This window comes from Phaenicophaeus curvirostris, chromosome 12, assembly GCF_032191515.1.
Source record: "Phaenicophaeus curvirostris isolate KB17595 chromosome 12, BPBGC_Pcur_1.0, whole genome shotgun sequence".
In the NCBI taxonomy this organism is placed as follows: domain Eukaryota; kingdom Metazoa; phylum Chordata; class Aves; order Cuculiformes; family Cuculidae; genus Phaenicophaeus; species Phaenicophaeus curvirostris.
In genome coordinates this window covers 12,663,680-12,687,306 of record NC_091403.1, presented here as the reverse complement: position 1 = coordinate 12,687,306, position 23,627 = coordinate 12,663,680, and the positions used below count along the sequence as shown (strand labels likewise).

Sequence of the window (23,627 nt, the reverse complement as noted above, 5' to 3'; positions counted from 1 at the left end):
AAATCAGCAGGTCATTTCTATTCTGTCACCTTATTTAACATAAAAGGTATTGTGGATTTTATTATCAGAATAATTAAAACACACAAGTAGAATTTAAGACATAATCAAGGACATCTCTGGAATGATATTTGATAAATCTCATTCTGTTTTAAAAAATGTTGTACAAAATTTTATTCTGTTAAATTGTATTTAAATTACAAACAACTTTCTCACCAATTTCACATTTTTTAAAAAATTTCATCACAGTATTTTCAGCCAATTAGAAAATACTTAGCATTGAACACTGTCAAATCTGCAAGGCTTGCTGTTTGTTACACTGCTCTGTCAGGTCCTCGTGATTTCAGCTGACTGCAATTAATAATGATAATATTTGGGTTTAGCTACTTGGGATACATTTCTTGTTTTTTAAAGGTGTGTTTGGCACTTGCGGAAAGCACTATTGACTCTCTAATCTCTCACAGAGTGGGGGATTAATCCTGCTGGGTTCATACTCTAAGCTCAGTGGGACCAAAAGGGACTGGACTGCTTTGCTTTCTACAAAGCCCTGACCACTTCAGGCTGTGAAATATTTATGTCTTCTCAGCTGGCCTGTGATTCTCAAAGCATTAACATGGCAGAAAGTTAAACGATATTTAAATTGCTTTAGGATTCAGATGACTGCAAAAACCAAAACCTCTGTGGGCTCACATATGCTTCACCACGTTTGCAGCCCACAGCCAGCAGTCTGTGAAACAGCCCATTGCTGATGGAAACACAAACAAGGGCTGTCAGAAAATTTCTGTTCAAAGGTCAGTGGTAAATGACAGACACTTGAAAGTTGCTTTGTCTCTGTTCCACAAGCTGGAAAATGATAGGATTGGATTTTAATCAAGAAATCTGTTTTATTCTCTCCAGTCATGAGCTTTGTGGTCTCCTGTACTCCAACACGAAGCATAGCTGATAGTAAAGGGAGGAGAGCTTTGACGGTTCATTTATTTATTTTTTTTTAAATTTTTTTTTAATTATTTTTTTTTTGGAGTTCAGCTATTTATACGCATTTAGCACTGTTGTCTTTGACTGGGTCTTGGTCTGTTTCTCCTGATGCTTTCAAGTCTGAGACTGCTGCCCACCAGGCTGACTGGCTGTTGAGCTGGACCCTCTAATAACCCAGCAAAAGCACTTCCACGTGGAGCCAGTTTCTGACTGAGGAGCTGTGGGGAGTCCTCATGCTTCTGAGCCATGGAGAGGGGTCTCCTGGCAGGTAGGACTGGGAGCGGAATTGCATTAGCTGTGGGCTGAACCTGCAGGAGTGTTGTCTCAAGAGGCAGAATTGCAAGGATTGGGAATATGGGTCTTGACTATTTAAAATCGATATCTTCTGAACCTTTCTGACATGTTTTGAGATTATTTTGCTAAGCGACTGTTTTGAACAGTTTTTGGACAGTTAGGGCTGAAGGGGCAAAACCAACCCAACCACCATAAACGGTTTCCTTTTTTTTCTTTTTGATGAACATCCTCTTTTAGAATAGAAAAGCAGGTTGAAGCTTGCATAATATGAGAGGCCTCACTGCTTGGGTGGGTTTCCACATTCCCCTTGGAACCCACAGTTACACACCCACAGCTGTATATATGTATATGCTCATATAAACTAATAACTTTTCCAGCCGTCTCAGAGATGTTAGGAAATTATTTCTGTCATGATTTAGAAGTGAAAAACTTTTCTTTAAAGAGCAGTAGCAGTGGATGTGCATGTAATCTTACGTAGCACGAAGTGCTCTTCATACATGTTTCTAAGAAAAAAGTTTCATAGATGTTTACCAGGCTCAAAATAACAGAAACATGAGCTCACTGGAGCATCCCATCTCCATAGTGATATACACAACAACAGTGTCCCATCACTTCATATTAACATGTGGGACATTGCCTGAGGCACTTACAGGGTCTATCTCTCCAGAAAGTCAGAAAGTCACCTAATGCTCTCCCATGAGTGGGATGCCTGGGGCAGAAAGGCTGAGCTGGGGCCTGATAGTTGTCCTCTTTTCTCTTGTTCATGGGCTGCTTTGCAGATTAACTCCTGCTCTTGGAGGTTTCCACCCAATTTATGGTTCTGGTCACTGCTTTTAACACCTAGACAGCTGCCTCAAATACTTCTCTCTCTCTCTCTGTCTCTCTCTATCTCTATCTCTTTCTATCTCTTACCATCCCGCTTGCCCTCCCAGCAAACTTTAGCCCTTCACCTGCCTGCAGTCAGGTTGGTTTTGTCTGGGTAGGACTAGATTCCATGTAGGACTAGATTCTGCCACTATACTTGGTACCTCAGGATTATTTTCTGTTAGGGGGTCAGGAGCTCAATGTGCAAGGCACTGTACAAAAATAAGAAATACATATTGCTCCAGCCTCATGGACAGCGCAATCTAAGCTTTGCAATGCATTTCCCATGTTAGCATGGCATTCTTTGCAGTGTGTTCTTGCTCTTCTGATGCATTCTTTAGACAGATTAAGATCATCTTCAAATGAGGAGCAAAGTGATCCTGTATCCTGCAGAACCGGAGGAAAATGTCTGTCATCTTTAACTTGGAAGAAAAATCCTTTTAATTTACAAAGGATACTGCATTTTCAAGAAAGCCTCATTTCCTCTTCTTCCTGTCCACCCTTCCACTGCTCCATCATTATGTAGCTCAGCATCATACCCTTGCCTGCTCCAGTAGTTGAAGTGAGCGATGGAGGTGTTGCATTTGGAGGTAATTAAAGGTTGCTGCTCTCAGTCGTCACCCAACAATGTACCCTTTGAACAATGTACCCTTTGCACAACGTACCTTAGTGCAGACTTCATCCTGTGTTTTAGTGTAGATTGGTCATTTCATTTCTAATAGTCCTTCCATTTTATCCCCTGAGCAATGCCTAGTTGGAGGACAGTGCAGTAAGTGACTTCTTCCTAATCTGATTTCTGATTCTTAGTGGCCTGGATAGACCAGCATTAGTTTGCTATTTCAATCTGATCCATCAGTTGTCTGCTGCGCAGGGCTGCTCTTTTATATCACTTACGTGGGAAAACCATGACTTGATTCAGCTAGCCTCCAAGGCAAGGCCAACCAGGTCATGTGCGTGCAGAGCAGGGGCGATTAACAGCCTCCCATTGTACCAAACACTGTGCAGGCACTAGACAAAGAGGTTTGCTGTTGACCAGAGCTGCTGGGGAGAAAAGGGGCTTCTGCAGGCTGTGAATAGGGCGTGTGATGCAATGCAACAATATTTGTTTATGCATTGAATGAATACTTTGTCATCTGGATGCTGGCAGGATTCACTCGGCCCCTTTATTACCAGTTCTGCAAATAATGGACTGTGCTACTTGAAACAGAAATCCCCCAGAAAGCATTGTTTTTAACATGTCTGGTGGAAGTTACAGTTAAGTCAGTTATCAGACATAACCTAGAACAAGGTGAACAAGAGTGTCAGGGTGGGGATTGGCGTGGGTTTGGGATGGAAGATCATTACACTCTGCTTTATGAAGTGCTATACTTCTCCCCCATATCCAAACCCTTACTGGTGGATTGTAGTCTGGAAAGAGGGAAGACGAAGAGCAGGGAGGTACATTGGTCTTTTCCTGAACTGAGGGAACTGAGTGTGTTGGAAAGAAGCTGCATCTGCCATTCCATCAGAAGATCTTTCCTGGCAATTAAGTGAGGTTGGGGGATGTGCCAGACTCAGGGGCTTCTAAGCTTGGAAGAATGTTGCAGTCAGGCAGTCACTACCACCCACCTTTGCTTCAGAGCAGCTGGCTCAGGAAAGGCACGACAGGGCAAAACACAGCACTGACAATGTAATGAGTGATTTGACCCCTTTGGGGTTTCCCTTTCTCATGGGTCCCTGTCAGATGTATTCATTGCTCAAAGCCAATGAGATTTCTTTACTTCTCTTTGCTGACACCTGAAATTCCACCATCCTCCCCTTGTTCTGTCTACCTCAGGAATGCATATTATCCTCCTCAACATTTGTCAATTTGGTTAATAGGGCAGGAAGATGAAGAAAATAGCCCATTTCTTCCATGTTTCAACATATATGTGGCTGACAGTGGTGATGTTTATTTTTGCCAGTGAGGAACAGAGATGTGTTTGAGCTGATTTTTCGAGGGCGATGGTCTCAAATGCCTCCTGCAGCTTTGCAAACTCTTGCAAAATCCAAGAGCTTTGAAAACTCCTGGATACGATTGCACAAATCTTGGAATGCCAAAGTCACTCACTTTGCTGCCTGTGCCACCTGTTTAGATAACAAAGCAGCTATCTGCCTGCCTGCCAAGCCTCAGGCTGAAGTACGGGCACAGGCGTCAATGGGAGATGTTGCAGACTGGGAGAGGGTGGATCTTCTCATGAATGTGTCTCTCTTCGTCACACACCAGCATTGAAGGTCTCAGCTGTGACTTTGGAGGATGACTGAGCTTAGCATGAGGATGAAACTGCTTGTGTGAGAAATATCCCTAGAAACAGCATCCTGTCACTCTGGCAGCATCTTGACTTAGGTCTGGGTGCGGTGGAGGGTAATTGTATTTCCAGCACAGTCAGGAATAAGTTGGTTTAAGGCAGGAACATTCTGAGTACCTTTTTCACTGTGGTTTTCTCTAGCTTGGCACCCTCCAGCATTACTGAAACATGACCGATGTAGGCACGGGGTGAAATAGTTCCTTCATTACACAGAACGTAGTGCAGCTCCTGATCTGTCCCCTGTCCTGCTCTGGAGCTAGAGATTTAGTCCACTGACTTCTATGTCCTCCTGGAAAATGATTCATCTGATATGCACAGAATGCAGGCTGACTGTAGGACTGGTGGATATGTACTGTAGTGCTTATCAAGAGTTTGGAGGTTGTGATATAAAAACTTAAACTTTTATTCTTATAAAGGGATTGAGCTTGGGTATCTGAAGCTGAAAGTAGAAGTTTCTGCTTTCTGAAATAAACAACTGAGGTAGGCAAAACTGGTAGCATACTTGTGTGCTTGGTGAATTCAGCACAAAAAGCAGGATATAGTAAAAACTGATCGGTAAGCAATATTTGGAGAGTTTTCCAGGGCAGGCTTACTGGAAGTACGAAGTGATTGGTAACTATTGCCCTGGCTTTGCTTGGTGAGGTGTATTTTTTTCATGCTGGTTGTGGAAATAGAGATGGGTGGCCCTCTGTCCTTTCCAGGTCATGTTGAATCCAGCTGCAGTGACACCAGGTCTGGTTCTGGACCCAAGAGTCATAATTTGAGACAGGTGTTAAAATCTTTGTCTCCTTTTTGTGTCTGTCCCTTACACTAAGAGCTTTATAGTAGAACAAAAATGTGCATGAACCTTTTGATTGGTCACTAGGTCTGGACCCAAAATCTAAGCAGGATGCGTTCAGCCATCATATTCTACCTTTCTTTCCCAAATACTCCTATAGCCATTGCCTCCGGTCAGAGGTAATGAGAGGAGTATTCAGTATCGCACAAAGCAGCACAGTCTTACGTCTGTTCTCCATTTCAAAATCCTTGTCTCTGTTGTTCTACTTATGGGTGGATCACAAAAATAATTAGCTAAATGAACCAGGTGCCAAAACACTATGAGTGATTGTGTACTCCAGAGAATAACAATGATTAGGTCACCTTCCTTGCTTATCTTGGGTTCCCATCTTTGAAATAAGGACAGCAATATTTTTGCTTTTAAAAGAGCAGGACAAACTTGTTCTTGTTTGAAGTAGTAATTGTTGTTGTTATTATTATTCATATGGATGACAGGGAAGCACCTAATGAATTCTGGTTATGTTACAATAGGCCATGACTGCTATTGTCATGACTAACACAGCATTAATTTACTAGGCTGCCTGTTTATACTAATGCAAACTCTGCCACATACTTACGGTCCATTACCAACAGATCACTGTGGCCAGGAAATTCTTATGGTGCTGATCGTTTTGTATTACACCTCTGTCCTTTCAAAAGACAGCAGCCTTGCTCATTGAATAGAGTATCTCTGCATGTGCCTCCAAAGAGGAGCTGCCCAGCATGTTTCCTTACGGCCTAGCAATAGCAAGGTCTGTCTGGAACAATTTCTTCCTTTCTAGAGAGGGAAGCAGTTCAGGCTTTCAGCTGTTGATTTCAGATGCTTTCCACAGAGTGGGTTCTTTCAGCTGTTAGTGAACTGATTCAGAAAACCAAATTTAATCCTAGAGTGTCTTTGCCCAAAACCAAAAGTTGCTTAGCGTTTTTCTTCATGGAGCGTGTTTCTAATTGTATTCCTTAATAATTTTCTAGAAGAGACCTAGGATGCACAGAGTGATAGAATAGGATGTTACACGTGTATTTGGGTAAGTAGGAGTGGTGTCATCTTTCCTGTTGGCTGTCAGACAGGTGTGACGCCGTTTCCCCTGTTTGCAGCCATCACACTGGGAATCAGCAGCATTACAAATGAGCCACCCTTCCCAGGAGCTCTGCCCATTCCTCCAAGGGCTGAGCTGCACGAGCCACACAGCCCTTTCTGGTTTGGGCTACCTCTTCCCGGCTGCTGCTGGCCTGTGGCCCACTCTCCACCCCCGCATCCCCATAGAAGTCTTCATTGTTCGCTTCTTCCTCCTCCCAGTGGATTTTCAGCCAAAGGCCACCCCTGAAAATTGACAACGCGCTGTGTTGCATCAGTCCCTGCGCAGCTTGTGATTCAGCAGTTGTACAGGTTTCATACCTGCCAGGGACATGCCAGAAACCACGAATGTTCCTAAGCCAGCAACAGCAAAAGAACCGGGAGGTTTCCACTCAGCTGAAGACAATGTCTGCAGTAGATTTTCTTGCAAATTGGTTTCATTTCATTGCCAAGAGACAAGAGCAGGAAAGAGATGCCAAGGCATGAGAGCCGGAAAAGCAGCATCTGGATTTCTGGAGCCCAGAAAGCCCAAGATCTTTAAGAAAACACATGACACATTACTCTGCACTGAAGCCTGTTCAAAGGGAACAAAAATCTTCCTGGAAGCAAGGCCATTAAACCATTAAGTATTTTAGGCAAATCCCAGGCTGTGAGATCAATTAAAAGAAAACACTCCTGAGGTGCATGGAAGCAAAATACAAACATCTCTGCAGGCGTCAGCTTGAAAATATCATTATTCCAACAAGTGTTGGCACAGGAGCTGTTGCTGTGGTGTGAGCTGTGTGTCCTGGTGCCAGACCCCAGGCAAAAGGGCTGCCCTGCTGCTGATGGAGTTGTGTGTAACCTAGGAAGGGGCATCTCTTGGCATCTCATGGTGCCTCTTGCCAGCTCTGTCTGCCAGAGAGCCAAGAATGCATGCCAGCAATGGCAAGATTACTTCTTACTTAGCATAGCAGAGACCGGGACACAGCCTTATTAATTTCATTCAGTCGTTGGCTCAAGTGAATTGAGCTGGCAAGGAGAGCTATGACAGCAAACGCTTGTGTTGTGAGCACAGGAAGCCTTGTTCCCTGCCTTCCTCCTGCTCATTTGTCACCCCCTGCTCTGTGCAGGGATTTTAAGATCAGTGCAATTTAGGTGTGAGGGGGAAGGGAAAGACTGAACAGTTGAGGGCAGGAATAGAATGGCTGGTCTTTGCTCAGGGTTTATAGTTTCAAGGTAGCCAAGATAACAGTGATTGGCGTGGAGTTGTCTGGAATGAAGAGGGTAGTTAAGATGCAATTGAAGGAGTGGGAGAGATGCCTGCTGGAGCCTGTGGGGGATGGTTTACGCTTGGGAAAAGCCATACCACTGTAAATGGATGGAGAGTGTTTGTAGGAGAGCAAAAGAGAGGACTGAAGAACCAGGCCTGGTTCATCCTGGATCACCATCCTGCATTACATTAAAACATCCCAGCCCAAGACTGATGATGAAATTTTCTTACAGCATGTGTTCAGCAGTTGTGTTGCAGGCAGAGATGGGGTTTCCCTTGAACTGTGAACTGTTGTAGGCACAGAAATCTTCTCTAAATAGCCTTCAAGTCATTTTCCCAACGTCTTTGGACTGTAAGTGTGTGCCAGATCCCCATAAGGGCTGCTTGGCTGTGATCAGACAGAAGGCTTAATGACAGGAGATGCAAAAGATTGCTGGTTGAAGATGATCTGAGCAGAAGCGGGAGGCTGAGTTCTCATGGAGCTGCTGGTAGAGGTAGGGGTTGGAGTGGGGCTGGGGCAGGTCAGCCTGTGATGTGCAGTAATGCATGTTGGGGTCACACTATAGATCTGCTGAGCACAGGGGGCAAAATACATGGATATGACTTGAGCAGGACTCTGAGCTCTGATGGTGTTTGTTGTGGCTTTGACAAGCTTGCATTTGATAAATAATTTTAAGCACAGATTGATTGCAAAAGGGAAGGATGATGCCCTTAGCACTACCTGGGCTTTTCTATCAACTCCCATGGTACGTAACCAACAGATTACTTGCTTTTCACTGTGTCCACACACCAGTATACTCTGTGTGCTGTGTTTGATAGTCAGGTGCTTTGCAGCTTGATTTGGGCTTCTGCCTGGAAAAGCTACATACCTGGCACCCACCCAAGAGCTATGTATAGCAGGAGTTCCTAGAAGAAAGTGTGACAGCTTCAGAAAACAACAAATTGCCAAATAATTCTGTAGAGAGCAGCAAATTACTCCCCTTGTCCCAGCCCCAAATTCTAGTGAGAATTGGTATCAAGTGACTTAATGAAGGCAACACCACCAGGAATCAACAAGGAAGCTTTAGAGTCCTGCATTAAATGCCACATCACATTCATCCGCCCATGTGAAAGATCATGTGAGGTTTTTGTTCTTGTGACAAATCCTGTTGAAACAAACCCTGAGGACATGAAGACTCGATTCTCTGGTGACATGGCACAGGTCTTTGAAGATGCCTCCATTATTTAAATAGTGATTGGTTCTTCTGCATCTTCGAGTTCTCAAACCTTTCTTGGGTTTGCTGTACCTCTTAAATGAAGGATCTGTTAAAGAAGAAAATACCTCCCTAGTATGACCTCTGACACCATTTATGTTGTGTGTTTATACAATCCAAATGCTCCTTGCAGTTCTGCAATACCTTCACTTGTTCCACCCGTTGGATTACTAGTTGTAACAGGCACTAAATTATGGTTTTTTTGTTGCTTGCTTACTTTATACACCAGCAATTTCCTGGTTTAGATGTCCAGAGAGGTTCTGTAGTCTTTAATTTAATATTATTCATAGATTTTATAGAGTATTAGTTAACTTTGTAAAGCGCTTTAATGGGCAGCATCTTTTTAATTATATATGGCAAAACCTATAGAAACAAAGGGAAATTGACCCAATTTGTTATAGTTGGTTTACCGAGAGCCCTGAGGTGACTGAGCATCACTTTTCCTCTTTATTGTATTTCACACATTTCCCTGCTCCTGTCAGTTCAGATCACACCTAACTTGTCTTTCCTGAAGCAGCCCTCCCATGCAGTGCTGCTGCCCCTTCTTGCTCCAGCCCTGAGCCAGAACCCAGTGTCTTGTCAGGTATTTCAGGCAGGAGGAAAAGACTGGCAGAGTCTTGTTGATTTTTCTTTTCCTGCTGTGTATTGCTAATGTGCAAAATGCTGTCTTTCTGAGTGCTGCCACTTACTGCAAGACTTTGCCTGCACCCATAGCTCCAAACACTTAGCACGCAGTGCCTTGCCCCTGGCACTCTTCTTGAGGGTACAGACCCGTGGCTTGGTCTCATTGCTGTCCTGTTTCTCTGCTTTTCTTTGTCTCTCTGCCACACAAATCTATGAAATACAAGAGAAACTCTTCTCTGCCAGAAACAAGGGTGGATGCCTCTCCTGCTGCAGCAGCCTGTGCCTGTGTTTTACCTGGAGGCTGCTGTTGTCACAGTGCTGTCTCGTCATAAAGTTCAGCTATTACCTACAATCCTCTTAAAAAAACCTTTCAGTCCTGTTGAACTCGTAATTATATTTCTGTTGTGGAAATGACCAAGAAGCATTTTCTACAACCGTACAGCGACATGATGGCTGGATGACTCTGTATCGGCTCATGTATCTCCTTTGTGCAGCAAAAGCTGCCATAAGCATTGAGACAAACTATGCCCTTTTCAAGGTATCCATCAAACGCTGTCTGGCACATCAGTGAGGTGTGAGATAACAGCTCTGGTTTATATAGTTGGAATATGTTTGAATATCTGCTACACCGTATCCTGGATGCAGCATTAATTAAACAGAATGGCCCTGCTTCAGGTCCCAGTGGACGAGCATCCACATGGCAACTGTGAGCCTTGTCGGCAGCAAGAGATTATGGATTTAATTGGCAGGGTTAATCTTCATGTCAGGGTTCGAAATGAATTGTTAATTTGTTTGGATGAGTGTAAAGTCCTGTCCCAGAGAAGGCAGGTGAGAAAAAGCCTGCGAACCTGCCCTTACTGGGGACCTTTCTATTTAACACCTCCTGCAAGCAGACCTCTCCAATTCTTTCCCCCTGATGTGTGAGACTCCTGCACGGGGTTGGAGGAGCAGGTTGTGCTGCTCGCGTGTAAGCTCACATCCTTGCAGACAACAGCACAGCTGCTCTGGGCCATGAGATGGGAGAGGGATTGTTATGGGTTTCCTTTCTGATCTTGCTCCCTTGTGCTAAGGAGATCTGATTGCTGTGTTGCAGATACTGGATCAGGCCAACCAGCTCTTGGATCTCAGACTCCAGGAGGGATGTGCTGACACCAAAATGCTGCTGTTGGGGCAAGTGGTACCAGCCTTGCACACAGCGTGCAAAACGTGATGGGTCTGTATGGACACTAAACCCTTTCAGACACTTCTCTCTTTCTCCAGGACACTGTAGTATTAGAAGCTGTCAGATCACAACGCTTTTTCCTTTCTGCCCTCATTTTACACTCGGGACAGTAGAATATTTTCCCTCTTAGTTAGTATCCTTCTGATCTGTTAAGACTAATGCATTGGTTATATCGCATTAAGACACAGAATAAAAGCACTTCAGGGCTTAAATTATTTAAACGAAAATTTAACTTTTTGGCACTTGTTCTCTCTTTTGTGCATTGATTAATCTAATTAGTTCAGCGATAGGAATCACTTTCTCCTCATGCTGTGGTCTGATCCATTGTGACTGACAACGTGATTCTAGATGTGACATCAACTAGGACTGGCCTATAAATAAACCTAGGGTTTTTCTGGGTATATAACAAACCTGTTAAGGACCTTGCACTCAAAATACTACCCTATTGACTCTGCTTCATTTCCCACCACCTAGTCTTTCATTTTCCCTGAAGGGGAGCTGAGGAAAGTCTGTGTTTGTGTTCCCAAAACTAAGGTACCACTCTCCACAACACACAGCTCACACTGTGAGCTTTGACCTGAAAACTTGTATGACAGAAAGTCTGGTAGCAATTTTGGACTGATCGGCTGAGTTTGATTGGTAAGAAGTTGCTGTTATACTCCTTATATAGAATATGTGCTCCCAATTTTTGAAAAGCCTATATGTGTGTATATAAATATCACACAACTCTGTACTGAAATATGAGTACAACAACTTTCTGTTGTGTGTGGCAGTCAGTGGTGAGCCACTGCTCTGTGCCCAGCATCTTATTTATGGGGAAGCTAATGCTGCTCCGAGGTGCTGTAAAATAATGAGAGTTTTACATAGCAAAAAATATTTGGCTGTTTTTTTCCTACATACCTGGATTCTGTCTGTGCACATTGTGTGTCACCACTTCTGAGACCAAGTCCTGCCAGTAAAACACCAGGAGCTGGGGGTGAGTGGTTGGTTTTGGTGTTCAGATTAAGTCCCCTCCCAGAGGAGTGCTCGCTTCTGCATCTGTATCCTCTGTCTAAGACCGAGTGCTTCTTTCCTGCCCTATTTCCATGTCTTTATGCTGCTCTTCCCACCCACGTGAGCCTACAGATCCTTCCATCTGAATCTTATGCTGCAAGCAGAGTATCAATGAGCTGTAGAGGGGAAAGTGGGGCAAGGGTGTCCACAGAGATCTTGGACACTGAGTACAGATGGAAACAAAGCAGAAGAGCTGGTTTGGTGTTTGGTGATGCTTTTTCTTAGTACTCAGCAACTGTGACAGCCTAAGTAGAAATAGGCCCGGCATGGTACTTATTTAGGTACCCTGCATCTGGCTACAGTCACTTGTTATTTGAAACTACAAGTATTAAGAAGAAACCCTGCCATCCGTTGACATGGCAAATATCTTGTGCATTTGTCTAAAAATGTTTTGGGCTGCTCTGCATTCTTCAAATTAGTTGAGGCAATCTCTTTGTAGGTGTCCATCAAGCACCAGCACTGCCCCTACTTTCATCTTGAGTTCCATGTTCTCCTCACCTTACAGGCAGCCAGATGGTTGAATATAAGCCAAAACTAGGAAGGATTTCCTTTTTTTTTTTTTTGTGGGTGCTCGGAGGTTTATCAGGAATACAGTTGCACTTAATCAGCTAGTGTCCTGTGTAGCTAGGAAGGCCCACAGCTCATGCTCATGGGAATCATGCTCCATGTAGAACTGTGCTTTGTGGTTTTTTTCACTTATCATTATTAGTCACCAATAATGTAATGTTCTAGTACAGGTTTTGTGTACTAGCATTTCATATTAATACTTTGGAAATGATGACCACTATATTATTTGGAACAAGACTGTCGCCTCATCTCTGCTACATATAAAATTTTAATATTAAATGTGAATGACTGAGTTTATCGTAGACCTAATTATTTCTTTAGAGAATCTATGCTGTGCCTGCACTATCGGTATTGATGTTAACATATTATATAACCAGCTTTAGAAAACACAGCAGTCTGAAAGCACATGTCCCTTTGCTCACTCACTACCCTGAGTACTGAAAATCCACAGGATTTTAGTGGAAAGTAGGCATTTCTGCTGTGGCATTTTTTGGAAGGGTAGAACAGCAATTTCTAATCTTCAAATCAACTTTTGTCTGCAAGCTGTGCTCTCTAAATGCTTCTTTATTGGTATACATGGCGGAGATTTCACAAAACGTGTTAATGTTCCCCTTTGCTGCTCAAATTGGGTGGTGAAGTAATGGAACACGCCCCAGGTGTTCATTAAATACTCTCTTACTTCATGTGAATTGTGTGTTTCAGTGCAAACATGACAAGTATCGAGAGCTGCAAACGTGAGCCTGCAGTATCTGCTGTGTCCCTACGTGCAATCATTTACTACCTGTTAAATTTTATAGGCAATTGTAGTTTGTCAAAGAGAAATAATTCCCTATAAAACTTAACAGTGGTGAAGTGGAATTGCTACTGTGAACTTAGGATATTTTAGGATCATTTAGTAGGAGACCTTTTAGAAATCTAAGTCCCGAAGTTGTGGTTTTGCATTTTCCTTTCTAGGAGTCATGACCCCTGCTGCAAGCTCCAGTGCTTGAACAGCATCTTCGCCTGGATTTTCCAAGGAGCTGCTAGCTGTCTTCCTTCAAAAGCAGAGTCAGGATGAAGACATCAACTGTTTCTATCCATTGTTACTCAAATCTTTGCGAGTCAGGACCCTCCCAGTTTTCATCACCTCATTTATGGCTCAGGTAAGCTATGCGGTAGATAGTTTGTCGTGTTTCCCTATGACAGGAGCTGCTTTGCTTTAATCCTTCTGTATTATGGTTACACAGTAGTTCTGATGTATTTACATCAGTGAACTACACAGCAAAGATAATCTCATCTTAAGGAAACACAATAAAATAGCCTGCAAGATTAATACACGAGAAATCCAATTAGAACACAGATCCTGCTACTTCAATCATCGTACAAGTAGGCCCCTATAGGCAGGAACACGCCGTGTTTGATAAACTTGTTCCAGTTCTTGGCTATGGATAGTTAAGGAACTAAAGCAGTGACAGGTGAAGGCAAAGTTCCCAGACCAGAAAATGAGATGTGTCTGTGCTGGAAGTTTGCACAATACAGGTGGTTCTTGACACTGCAACAGTTTGTCTTACAAATGCCCAAACAGAGATAAACAGCACTATGTAGGTTTGACACTTTTATTAACAAAAAACCCATAGGGCTCATTCATTAGTACAAAATACAATCGTGTTCCTGTATGTTAAACAGCTTTTTTTTTTTTTTATTTTGTCTCTTTTCAACTGTTTCACAGTTATCAAAACAAAGCCCCTGCATATTGAACTTATTATTGTGCAAACAGTAATTATTTTAAGGATCAATTTCTGCACTAAGCCAAGTGTCAAAGAGCAGAATTTAATCTTGTTTTCACCCCTCCTTTGAGGGGCCACACGTGCTTCCTAAGAAACACAATCTAGTTGTTTGTCTTTTTTTGCAGCAAACAATCTAAGGCCACAGTTTATCTGCAAATTATAAAGAAATGACTCAAAGATTTCAGAAAAAAGAAAAAAAAGTACATCTTTACCCTTCATGCTGATTTGCTTGACCATGTTTATGCTAGGTAGCACACATCACCTATCAGGTATTATAGTCCAAAAAAGCACCCGATATTCTTTAAGCTAGTATTCTGAATTGTTAACATGCAAGTTAATACACAGCCACATTACTTTTCAAGTAATTATAATGGCATCTGTTTAAGGAAAATATGCTTGTTCCCTTTCCATGTGATGTGAATGAAAATCCTGCCTGATTGTATGGGCACGCCATCACTTATAAAGGCATGAGAGCTACATCTTGAGACTTAATACTAATTTTCAGAATGTCCTTTCTAAGACATGTACTCAAATTTTGGTTAAAGCTGCATTTGCTAGAGAAGACAATACTTAAGTTGTGAATGAAAAAAAATAACTGCAGTTTGGGAATACAGTCTTTTACACTGATGGAAAAGTAACAAGGCAAAGTGCTAGAAATCAGAAAATATAAGGAAGTCATTCTAGAAGATGACTAAAAATATATATCCATGTATGCCTGTAGAAAAATCCCTGCTTCTTATATGAAGACAAATTTCATAAAAAAACATTTAAACTTTTTAAAACTGCAGTTATTGGTGAAATGAAGGAAACTCTACTACTATCTTGTAGTTATTAGAAAGTATGATGTTTTACCACATGAAGCACCGGGTTTTAACCCCAAACCCTTCTGTAAGACATATGGAGTAGTTCTAGCAGTTCGAAATCCCCTGTAGGTTAGACTCGACTGTAAACGTGCGTATTTAGAATGCTGTGTTTCTGCTCCTTTAAGTGACCTGTTGATGGTGGCTTACATACTCCAACTGATACTTGGCAGGAAGCAAACATTATACTTTAAATGAAGGCAGCAGAAGGGCCAAGTAAAATAATGTGCCTTCACTCTTAGCAGCAAACAACTCTCACTGTTCTAAATGACCTGAGGAAGAAAACATCAAAATATTGCACCAAACCAAAATTAAACAGTAGAAACAAACAAGACAGAGAAACATGAACAAAAAAAAAAATAGTATGGATAGCAGACAACCAATGCAGCCCCTGACAGTAGATCTCTAGACAAAAATGCAGGAGTAATGAAAAACTTTGTGCCATTTCCAGAGGATGTTGTGCCCCTGATGCCTGCTTTCACTTCAGTTATAAGCTAAGTCTATTCTGGGTATATTTACACCTCTCCTCATGCCTCGTATCTCACTCACTAACCACAGAAACCATTTAGGGTCCCTTTTAGAATCTTGAAGTATACTGGAGCTTTTAACAAGACTTTTTTGGTCTCAAATCTGACCGTAAGTAAATATCGAAACCAGAGGTAGGCTTATAAAGGCTTCTGAATAAATAAGTATTGTCCATTTTGCTAAGTATACCTGCTGCTGGCAAAAGGACTCTCCCTTGCCATGCTTCCCCTTATCATGCTATCCATAGGCTTAAGATGCAGAACTCACAGTAGAAGAGGCTAGAATAATTCCCTTAAAAAATCCCTTGAAAGAAAGCATAGTGCATAAGCTCTTATCAAAGTTCAGTTTTCTTTTTACATACTTGTGTCTTTCATTCAGTAAATGGTTGCCTTCATAATATTGCATAATAGCTATTCTGTCATCCATGATGTCGTTAAGATCATTATGAATGATGAAATAGTACCACTTGGCAGTTGTTAGAAGGGCAGGTTTTCATGGAATACAAAGTTTAGCTAGAGTGGAGACTTCACTCGCCATTTTGTAGTGTTCCTTTCTTGGATGCAGACAGGGCCAAACTGAAGCCCCTTGAACACTGTAATCTTTTGGAAATGTTTTCTTACCCCACATTCTGTTACACTACACAAGTTCTACAACAGAAGTTCTCAAAATCATTATGTGAATTCTTCCAGAGTGTTCCAAACAAAATATAAATTCTTCTCCTCAGAAGATACTCATGTCTCCTCCTTGCACTTTATGTAGTATATCCACTTTCTGGAAAGCATTCGGTATTTTCAGGTACTTCAAGTATTCCAAGTGCAGCTGCTCCCACAGCATCCTCTGTGCAGACTAGACTGGGAGATTCTCTTCCATCACCAAACATGCTCATACCTTCCTCTTAGTCTTCCTTTCCCTTTCTTGTACATAAACTCAAGTTTTGAAAAAGAAAATAAAACTGTTTTCTTTTTAGCTGCACTACCAGCTTAAGCAGCAGAAAGATTAAGACATTCATCACAATGATGCTCAGTACAAATCATCTTCAGAGCATGAATGAAACAGGCTGAACTTCTTCTACATCAGTTGGATGTGGATCAATCTACAGAGAGAAGAAAAGCAACAATTACTGCCTATAACTCTTAAATTTCTAGATGTGTTATTTTTTTGCCATCTGACAATAAAAACACCACCTGCTGTTTATTTTTTTACCTCTGAATAAAGAGGCGGAGGCTGAAACCGGAACTCTTGTATGTAAGCAAACACAGGACAACACAATTGTTCCTCGCAGTCAATTGGTGGTGGATAAGCAGGAACATGTCTGGAGAACTCTTCCTCAGACACTACATCAGCATAATTTGGTGGTGCTGAAACACAGGAGATGCTACTGTCAAATATCAAATACTCACTCACAGCAAGGCAACATAAATACTACCGTATCCAAAACCATGAAGACTGCATTTATTAAACAGCGTCCTATTGTCACATTGTAGTAAGTGCACTATACTCATAAATGCTTTAGCGAGCACTATGTTTTCAGTAAGCTTAGGTGATTCAGCAGGAACGCTAGAGGTGCTTTTAGGGCTACTACAGCAGCAAGCCTGTGTTGTGTCAAGATATATTCAGTTGTGATTAACTTTATGGTGTCTACATCCAAAACAGAATTCCCACTACCACAACTTAGTCATTTCAAGATTCAGCTGAAAATAGTCAGATAGGTTATAGAGAGACTTGAGAAATGCTGTAGTTAGGATATCCTCACACAATCCTTTTGGGTCTCAACTTAGATTTGTGTGCCTCACTTCTCGTGAGTCATACTTTATTGGTCTACATCCCCAGTAGCACCCTTAAACTGGCACTGCTACTGCATTCTGTTGCGGGCAGTACTATGCTGTATAATAAAGAGTTCAATATGTATTACCTTCAGGGTGTTCTGGCATGGTCAATGCCAGCCAACTCATATCCATACTAAACTGGCTGGTAATGCTGGAATTTCTGCTTGAAAATCCAATACATGGAATAGTGCCAATCACCAGAGGCATTTCAATCATCAATTTCTTAGCACCAGGAATATGGATATACACCTGTGTGACAACCGCCGAATGAAAGAAAAAAAACATCATGAGACCCCATGCTGCTCCTAGAAGCTACCCTACTGCAGATGGTTTAAAAGTTAGGATTTTTCTCATCCCAGATATGTTTAGCTAATGTCCTGGCAGCTTCCCTTATTTTCCATTAACTTCCTTCTTCCTGTGCCTTGTCTCTAGGTGACATTAGAAAACCCAAAAAATACAAACCAGGCTGACAAAACTAATTAGAGAGTTGACTTTCAGTCCCATCTTCCCAATTCTTTAAAGAATCACTAGAGGAACCCGTTCACCTTCAACTACTTTCCCACAATAACCTCTGCAAGTCTACAACTAAGCTGCTTCTTCATTAGAAACATGTCTGCATTTTCCCCATTATTCCTATCTTTCCACTTTAGGATGTCTTAATCATCTTTCACCTATATGGTATAGGATATTTATTTATATTTATTGCTGCTCCCAAATTCAAAATCTAACCTCACCAGAGAAAATAATTCTGTTCCTAACTCAATGGAGCATTCAAGAGTACATTACTTGTAATAAAAATCCATACTTACAGCTAATGAATATTCTACCCTAATAATACAGCAGTCAAGTATAGAGGGGGATACAGGTGGGATTTTCAGAGTTTTCCCATTCCAGGTATCTGTACTCCCAGAGGCAATATGGTTTCCTCGGACATTGGCAACCATCTGACGGAAAGTTTTTGTCTTCCCACTGGCCAGGTAAGTTTGTGTTTGGAAAATGGCAGCTTTTGGAACAATCAGACGAGATGAGCAGTTCTCAATTTCTGCATAGATTGGTATGGCTTCCCCTTAAAGACAGAAAAAGTTCAATGAATAATTTGTATTTATCAACTTTCCTCTGGGAGGGAGTATCAAAGCATGTAATGCAGCACGTACATCATCTGCGATGTTATGAGAACAATACTTGTTAGTTTCCTCAAGCTAGGTTTTTTTTTTTTTGGCAGAGTGGTATCCAGGCAGAATTATAGCCACCTACTGCATTTTATGTATAAACAATGATTCATTTTGAAACATTAAGCATAATATGAACAAGCTATAAAAGCTTTATTTCCAAATTACACACCAATCTTCCTTTGATTTAGTACTAAATGAATTTCAGAATGTTTTATTTCCTCAATTTATCTGAAGTTACCGAGATGACAAAGAAGCTGCTAAAGCTCATTCTTACGGAAGTGTAAGCTTACACAAAGAGGACATAAAAACCTGCCTACATTCCCAATTAGTTATTTTATCCCAAATAAAAACATTTTGTTCTTTACATGGCTTTTCTGTAAGATTACTGACTAACTAGACTCCCATTCAACTTATATTCCCACAGGGGAAGCGAGAGGCAAGGCAAGATCATTTTTATTAAGACAAGTTCATGCAGATCTCAATTTACTACCTACTTAGCAGAGCTATTCGTTCAACTATGAAGTGCTGGCTTCACAGAAATAAAAAAAAAACCAACTATTAGATGTTTAATATTCAAATTTTTTAAGATAACTCCTCTTACCATTACAGTATCCCTTCCTCTCGATTTTGGCACTGAGAGACACTGGCCCAGAGGTGAAAAACCAACAGCCAACCATCTTCTCTTGACTTCTTATAACAGGTGTCTACAAAATACAAAGTATTTTTCATTTTATGGCATAGGTCTATCAACCACTTGCAGTTTAATGTTATGCATATTGGTCATTGCAATCTAGCTCTAAAATCCACCTGATTTGAATTGCTGTACTTCTCAAAGCAACTGGAGTTTTTCCACTCCAGTTGTGTCAAATGGAACCAAGGCTTGGCTATCTGACTGTTCTAAAATCTCAGTCTGCACTTAGATCCTACCAATCAGGTAACAGTGAGACCAATGTGCATTTGAATATAATCAGTCTTCAACAAGATTGATTTAGCAAGTATTATAGGTGTGACTTTTTAAATGCCTAATGGAGTACTGCAGTATTTGTATCTATGCTTCTCATCACAGAAGAATGCAGAATTAATTTCACCTGCAAGCAACTAGTAGTTTAATAGGTAAACTTTTCCTCTTTGTAATATTTGTAAGAAAAGGTAAAGATACACTACAGTGATGCATCTTCATGAATGGAAAGCCACAGAAGCCCCCAGAAATTTAGACTCATGACAAAAAACACTCTAATTATTCATGGAGGACTCTCATTTTAAGATGACATTTACATTGACTGTAAAATTTTCATTAGAAAAAACTTACAACCTCCAAGTACAGGCCAAGGGTCTAAGCCAGGATTCAAGCTACTTAAAAGTGACTAACTGGGCACTAGCATCCAGTCAATGCAATGATCAAGTCTAAAATTTGTCAGGCTCTGCACTTTCTTGGTGGTAGCTTTGGAATCCATCAAGACAGGCAGTGTCTACTTTGTGCCCTACAACCCTCTCTTGCACAGTATCTTTGGCATTCTCTAGTCTTGCAGAATCCGGATAGATGTCTTTGTACTCCTAACATACATTTTCAAATATAAAGATTATATTCTGACTACAGCTGTCACTGCCAAAATACTTATCTAAGTTCTGTCTAGAAAGATTAAAATGTAAGCATGAAAGAAGAAAACCCTGCTCAAAACATCTCTTAGCTACTTTCGCATTATGATGAAATGTTAAAATTACCGTAGTATTTTAAATAAAATAGAAATTACTCATTCACATTTAAATGAATAACCATTTAGATCCAGTTGCTATCATGAAAGTGCAAGGTATAATTTTATATTATTTTCATAATATGGGTTGAGATAAAAGAATCCAGCTCATTAGCTTCCATCTTGCCTATTTTCTCATTACTTAATGCCTGATCTTTCTTATTACTCTACAGTATTTCTAGTGATTATTAGAAACTCAATGCTTTAGGGTGGCCAAATCTGTCATAAGGAAATAACTGAAAAGATGTCTGAAGCAGCTGCATGCACATACTTAATGTTAGAAAAGGACATGCAAAATGGAAGGATACGTAACATAATGGCTAGAGCATAAATGACAGGCTGGGCATGATTAATACTCTTCTATAATTACTGTTCCTCAACCTACTATTATTGTAGAGTTTAGGACACAGCAGCCCTGTGAATGTAGTTGCTCTGGTAAGAGTAACTACTTTATGCTTGTGCATTATTATTATTAAGCCTTATTTATGCATCTGAAGCCTGCATAACTTTTTGGCAAGAGCATCTCTGCCAGCAGGGATGTAATCAATGGTATTAAAAAAAGCCACTCTGTTTGCTATTCACACAACCTAAGATCATCTATTTATAGAAAAAAGCTTAGGGAGCTTATATGCTTTCAGAAGTCAGAAAATGACACTCCAGAATAACATGGAAATGGTTACGGCTGGATGTGAATGCTTCTTGGAAATGATTTTTTTTTGCAGCTGGCTTTAAAGGGGGGAGGAGTAGTGGAGGACGAGGACCCTCTTACCAATAGAGCTGGTGAGCTGATGTCGATATGGCTAATGACCTGAAGCTCTGTCTGAACACTCTGATCGGGCGCCGCAGGCCTCTCCAGAACAGCTTTCACATAGTACTGAATACTGCCATACTTCCCAGTAAAAGAGGTCACCAAAGGTCTGAAACAAGCAGCCATGAAAGCATTACCATAAGTTTATAATTCAGTTCCAAACACGAATACTTCCTGTGTACATAAATGTTTACTAATTTACAGCTTGGGCTTTTAGGGCCTCAGGGAAACTGAAGAAAACAAGGCACATCTGTGTGGTGGTTGATTAAGACAAACATATAAAGCTGTTCTATCAGTTTGATATTAAAAAAAAAAACCCAAGTCAAGTTGCATTAAGTTCACGTTCCACAACAAGCAATGTCCGGCACAATCCCTTCAGGTTGGATTATTTAACTTACTCTTGAGGGAGTTGAAAGCTGAACGGAAATTCATGTCTTCCATCTAGAAGAATCAAGCTTTCCTCACCTGTAGCAGAAAAATGAATAGTATGTTTTAGTTATTCCATAAATAGAAGAACAAAGCAGACTCTTTTATAAGTTATTTATGTATAAAAGCACCCAGATGCAAGGGACTAGGAGAAGTTTTTATTGATCCCAGTGGGTTCTGGATTGGAGCCCACGCTTTATTTATGCTGCGATGCAATTTCAATGAAAAAAACAAGGAAGCATGGGGACCTTCAGTTTCAGTTCAGGACTCTGGCCAATTTCTAATCCAAAATGGCTTTTAGAAAGCATAGAGTAAGTTTCTTTTCCTTTTCAGCATGACAACGATTAATCTACTTTTTCAACTGAAGTGATTTTTGTGCTAAAAAGCTGCAATTTAAGATCAGTTATTAACAGAGGGCCTACTGTAGTACCATTTAAAAGGCCTCGGTTTACTTCTCCTATAGATAACCCGTGATTTAGAAATGCCATTTCCCTTTGAGTTTTCAGTCCTGCTGTGGCAGCCGAGGGATAGAAGAGCCAGCCAGGGCCCCGCACAAAACCCCCTTCCCCGGTTCCTTAAGCCACGGTGAAGGGAGGCCGCCCGCTTCCAGCGCCTTCCACAGGCAGCTTCGCCGGGGCCGCCGAGGGGGCAACGGGGACAGGCGGGTGCCCGCCCTGCTCGGGAGGCGCCGATCGCCTCCTGGCTCTGCCCCGCGGCTCCCAGCCGGGGCAAACCTCCCCCGGGCACCGGCGTGGGGGCTGCGGCTGCTGGAGCGGGAGGGCTGAAGCCGCGCACGGGCAGCTGCATCCAGCACCCGGCGCTCCTCCTCCTCCCCGGAGGTTTCAGCCGCTCCCAGCTCTGGGTCGGGCGGCCGTGGGCGCCTTCCCGCGGCGGGAGCCCCGCGAGCCGGGACGGGACTCGGACACCGTGTGTCCCCTGCCCCATCCCCGGGGTCCCGTCCAGCCCCCATCCCCGGGGGAGCCGGGAGGAGCCTCAGTCCCCGTGTCCCCTGCCCCATCCCCAGGGTCCCGTCTATCCCCCGTCCTTGGAGCAGCCGGGGGTGGGCTCGGGTAGCCGGGAGGGGACTCAGGCCCCGTGCCCCCCACCCCATCCCTGTGTCCCGTCCGGCCCCGAGGGAGCCGGGAGAAGCCTCAGCCCCCACCCCATCCCCGGGGCGGCCGGGAGGGGACTCAGCCCGCGTGCCCCCTTCCCCATCCCCGGGGCTCCCGCCGCGGTTTCCCGTCCCGACCCCGCCGCACCGGGCGGGGATCCCCGCTCACCTCCGGGCGGGTCCCGCAGGAGGCTCTGTCGGATGTCCAGGTACCGCACCTCGGCCTCCCGCCGCGGCCCCGGGGCCGCCGCCGCCCCGGAGACGGCGCCTGAGCCGTCGCTCCAGGCGACGCGTGCCCGGCCCGCGGCCTCGAGGCGCAGCCCGCGCAGCGGCAGCGGCCCCGCCAGCTCCAGCAGCACCTGCCCCGACACCGTGTCCCCGCTGCAGTACCCGCCGCCGCGCCGGGCCTCGTCCTCCAGCACCAGGGCCAGCGTCTTCACGGCCCCGGGGCCCGGGCCCGGCCCGGCCGCCGCCATCGCTCCCCGGCTGCGAGGGGGAGGCGAAGCGGGGTGGGGGAGGGGGAAAGCCCTGCGCCCGCCGTCGACGGTCGCTTAAAAACGCGCCCGTCTCCGCCGGCGCCCGCAGCGGAAAGTCCCGCCCCGCCGCGCCGCCCGTTGGGCGCTCCGCGAGCCGCGATTCGCCGCGCGCCGCCTCGCTCCCGCTCGGCCGCCGGGCGGGCGCACGCGCCGGGCCGCGTCACACTGCGTGATCGCCGCGCCGGGGCCAATCGCGGGCGGGCGGCCGCGCGTGGACAGCGCCGCCATTGGCGGGCCGGCCGCTGCCCCCGCGCGACACAGCCAATGGCGCGGCGCCGCCGCCACGTGCGCAGCCCGTGCATAAACAGGCGGGGCGGGGGCGGGGGAAGGGGCTGCGCCGGCTCCGGCGCTCAGCGGGCACCCCCGGCGCTCCGTGAAGCCAGAGAAGTCGCCTTTGTTGACCGACAGTCAGATCCGTTCTCCGGTGCGCAGTAAGCACATCACTGAGAAAGACAGTTCCGTTCAAGTTCGTGCAAATCATAAACTCATAGAATAGTTTGGGTTGGAAGGGACCTTAAAGCTCCTCT

The 23,627-nt window shown here is 43.6% G+C and overlaps 1 protein-coding gene across 1 annotated transcript; it reads right to left on the bottom strand.

Moving 5' to 3' along the window:
• Positions 1-13,900: 13,900 nt before the first annotated feature.
• ARRDC4 (arrestin domain containing 4) lies at positions 13,901-23,075 on the bottom strand. Its single transcript, XM_069867294.1, has 8 exons — positions 22,734-23,075; positions 21,426-21,492; positions 20,989-21,136; positions 19,070-19,172; positions 18,106-18,362; positions 17,383-17,545; positions 16,674-16,828; positions 13,901-16,563 (listed from the first exon to the last, which is right to left on the bottom strand). Exons 1-8 carry the CDS (start codon positions 23,038-23,040, stop codon positions 16,507-16,509), a joined length of 1,257 nt encoding a protein of 418 aa, XP_069723395.1. The 5' UTR covers positions 23,041-23,075; the 3' UTR covers positions 13,901-16,506.
• Between the last annotated feature and the right edge of the window lie 552 nt (positions 23,076-23,627).

Coding starts and splice junctions, on each gene's coding strand:
- ARRDC4 (XM_069867294.1), bottom strand. CDS start 23,040: ATGGCGGCGGCCGGGCCGGGCCCGGGCCCCGGGGCCGTGAAGACGCTG. Junction 21,137..21,425: donor AGCTTTCAACTCCCTCAAGA/GTAAGTTAAATA, acceptor TGCTTGTTTCAG/ACCTTTGGTGACCTCTTTTA. Junction 16,564..16,673: donor CTCCGCCTCTTTATTCAGAG/GTAAAAAAATAA, acceptor TTCTCTCTGTAG/ATTGATCCACATCCAACTGA.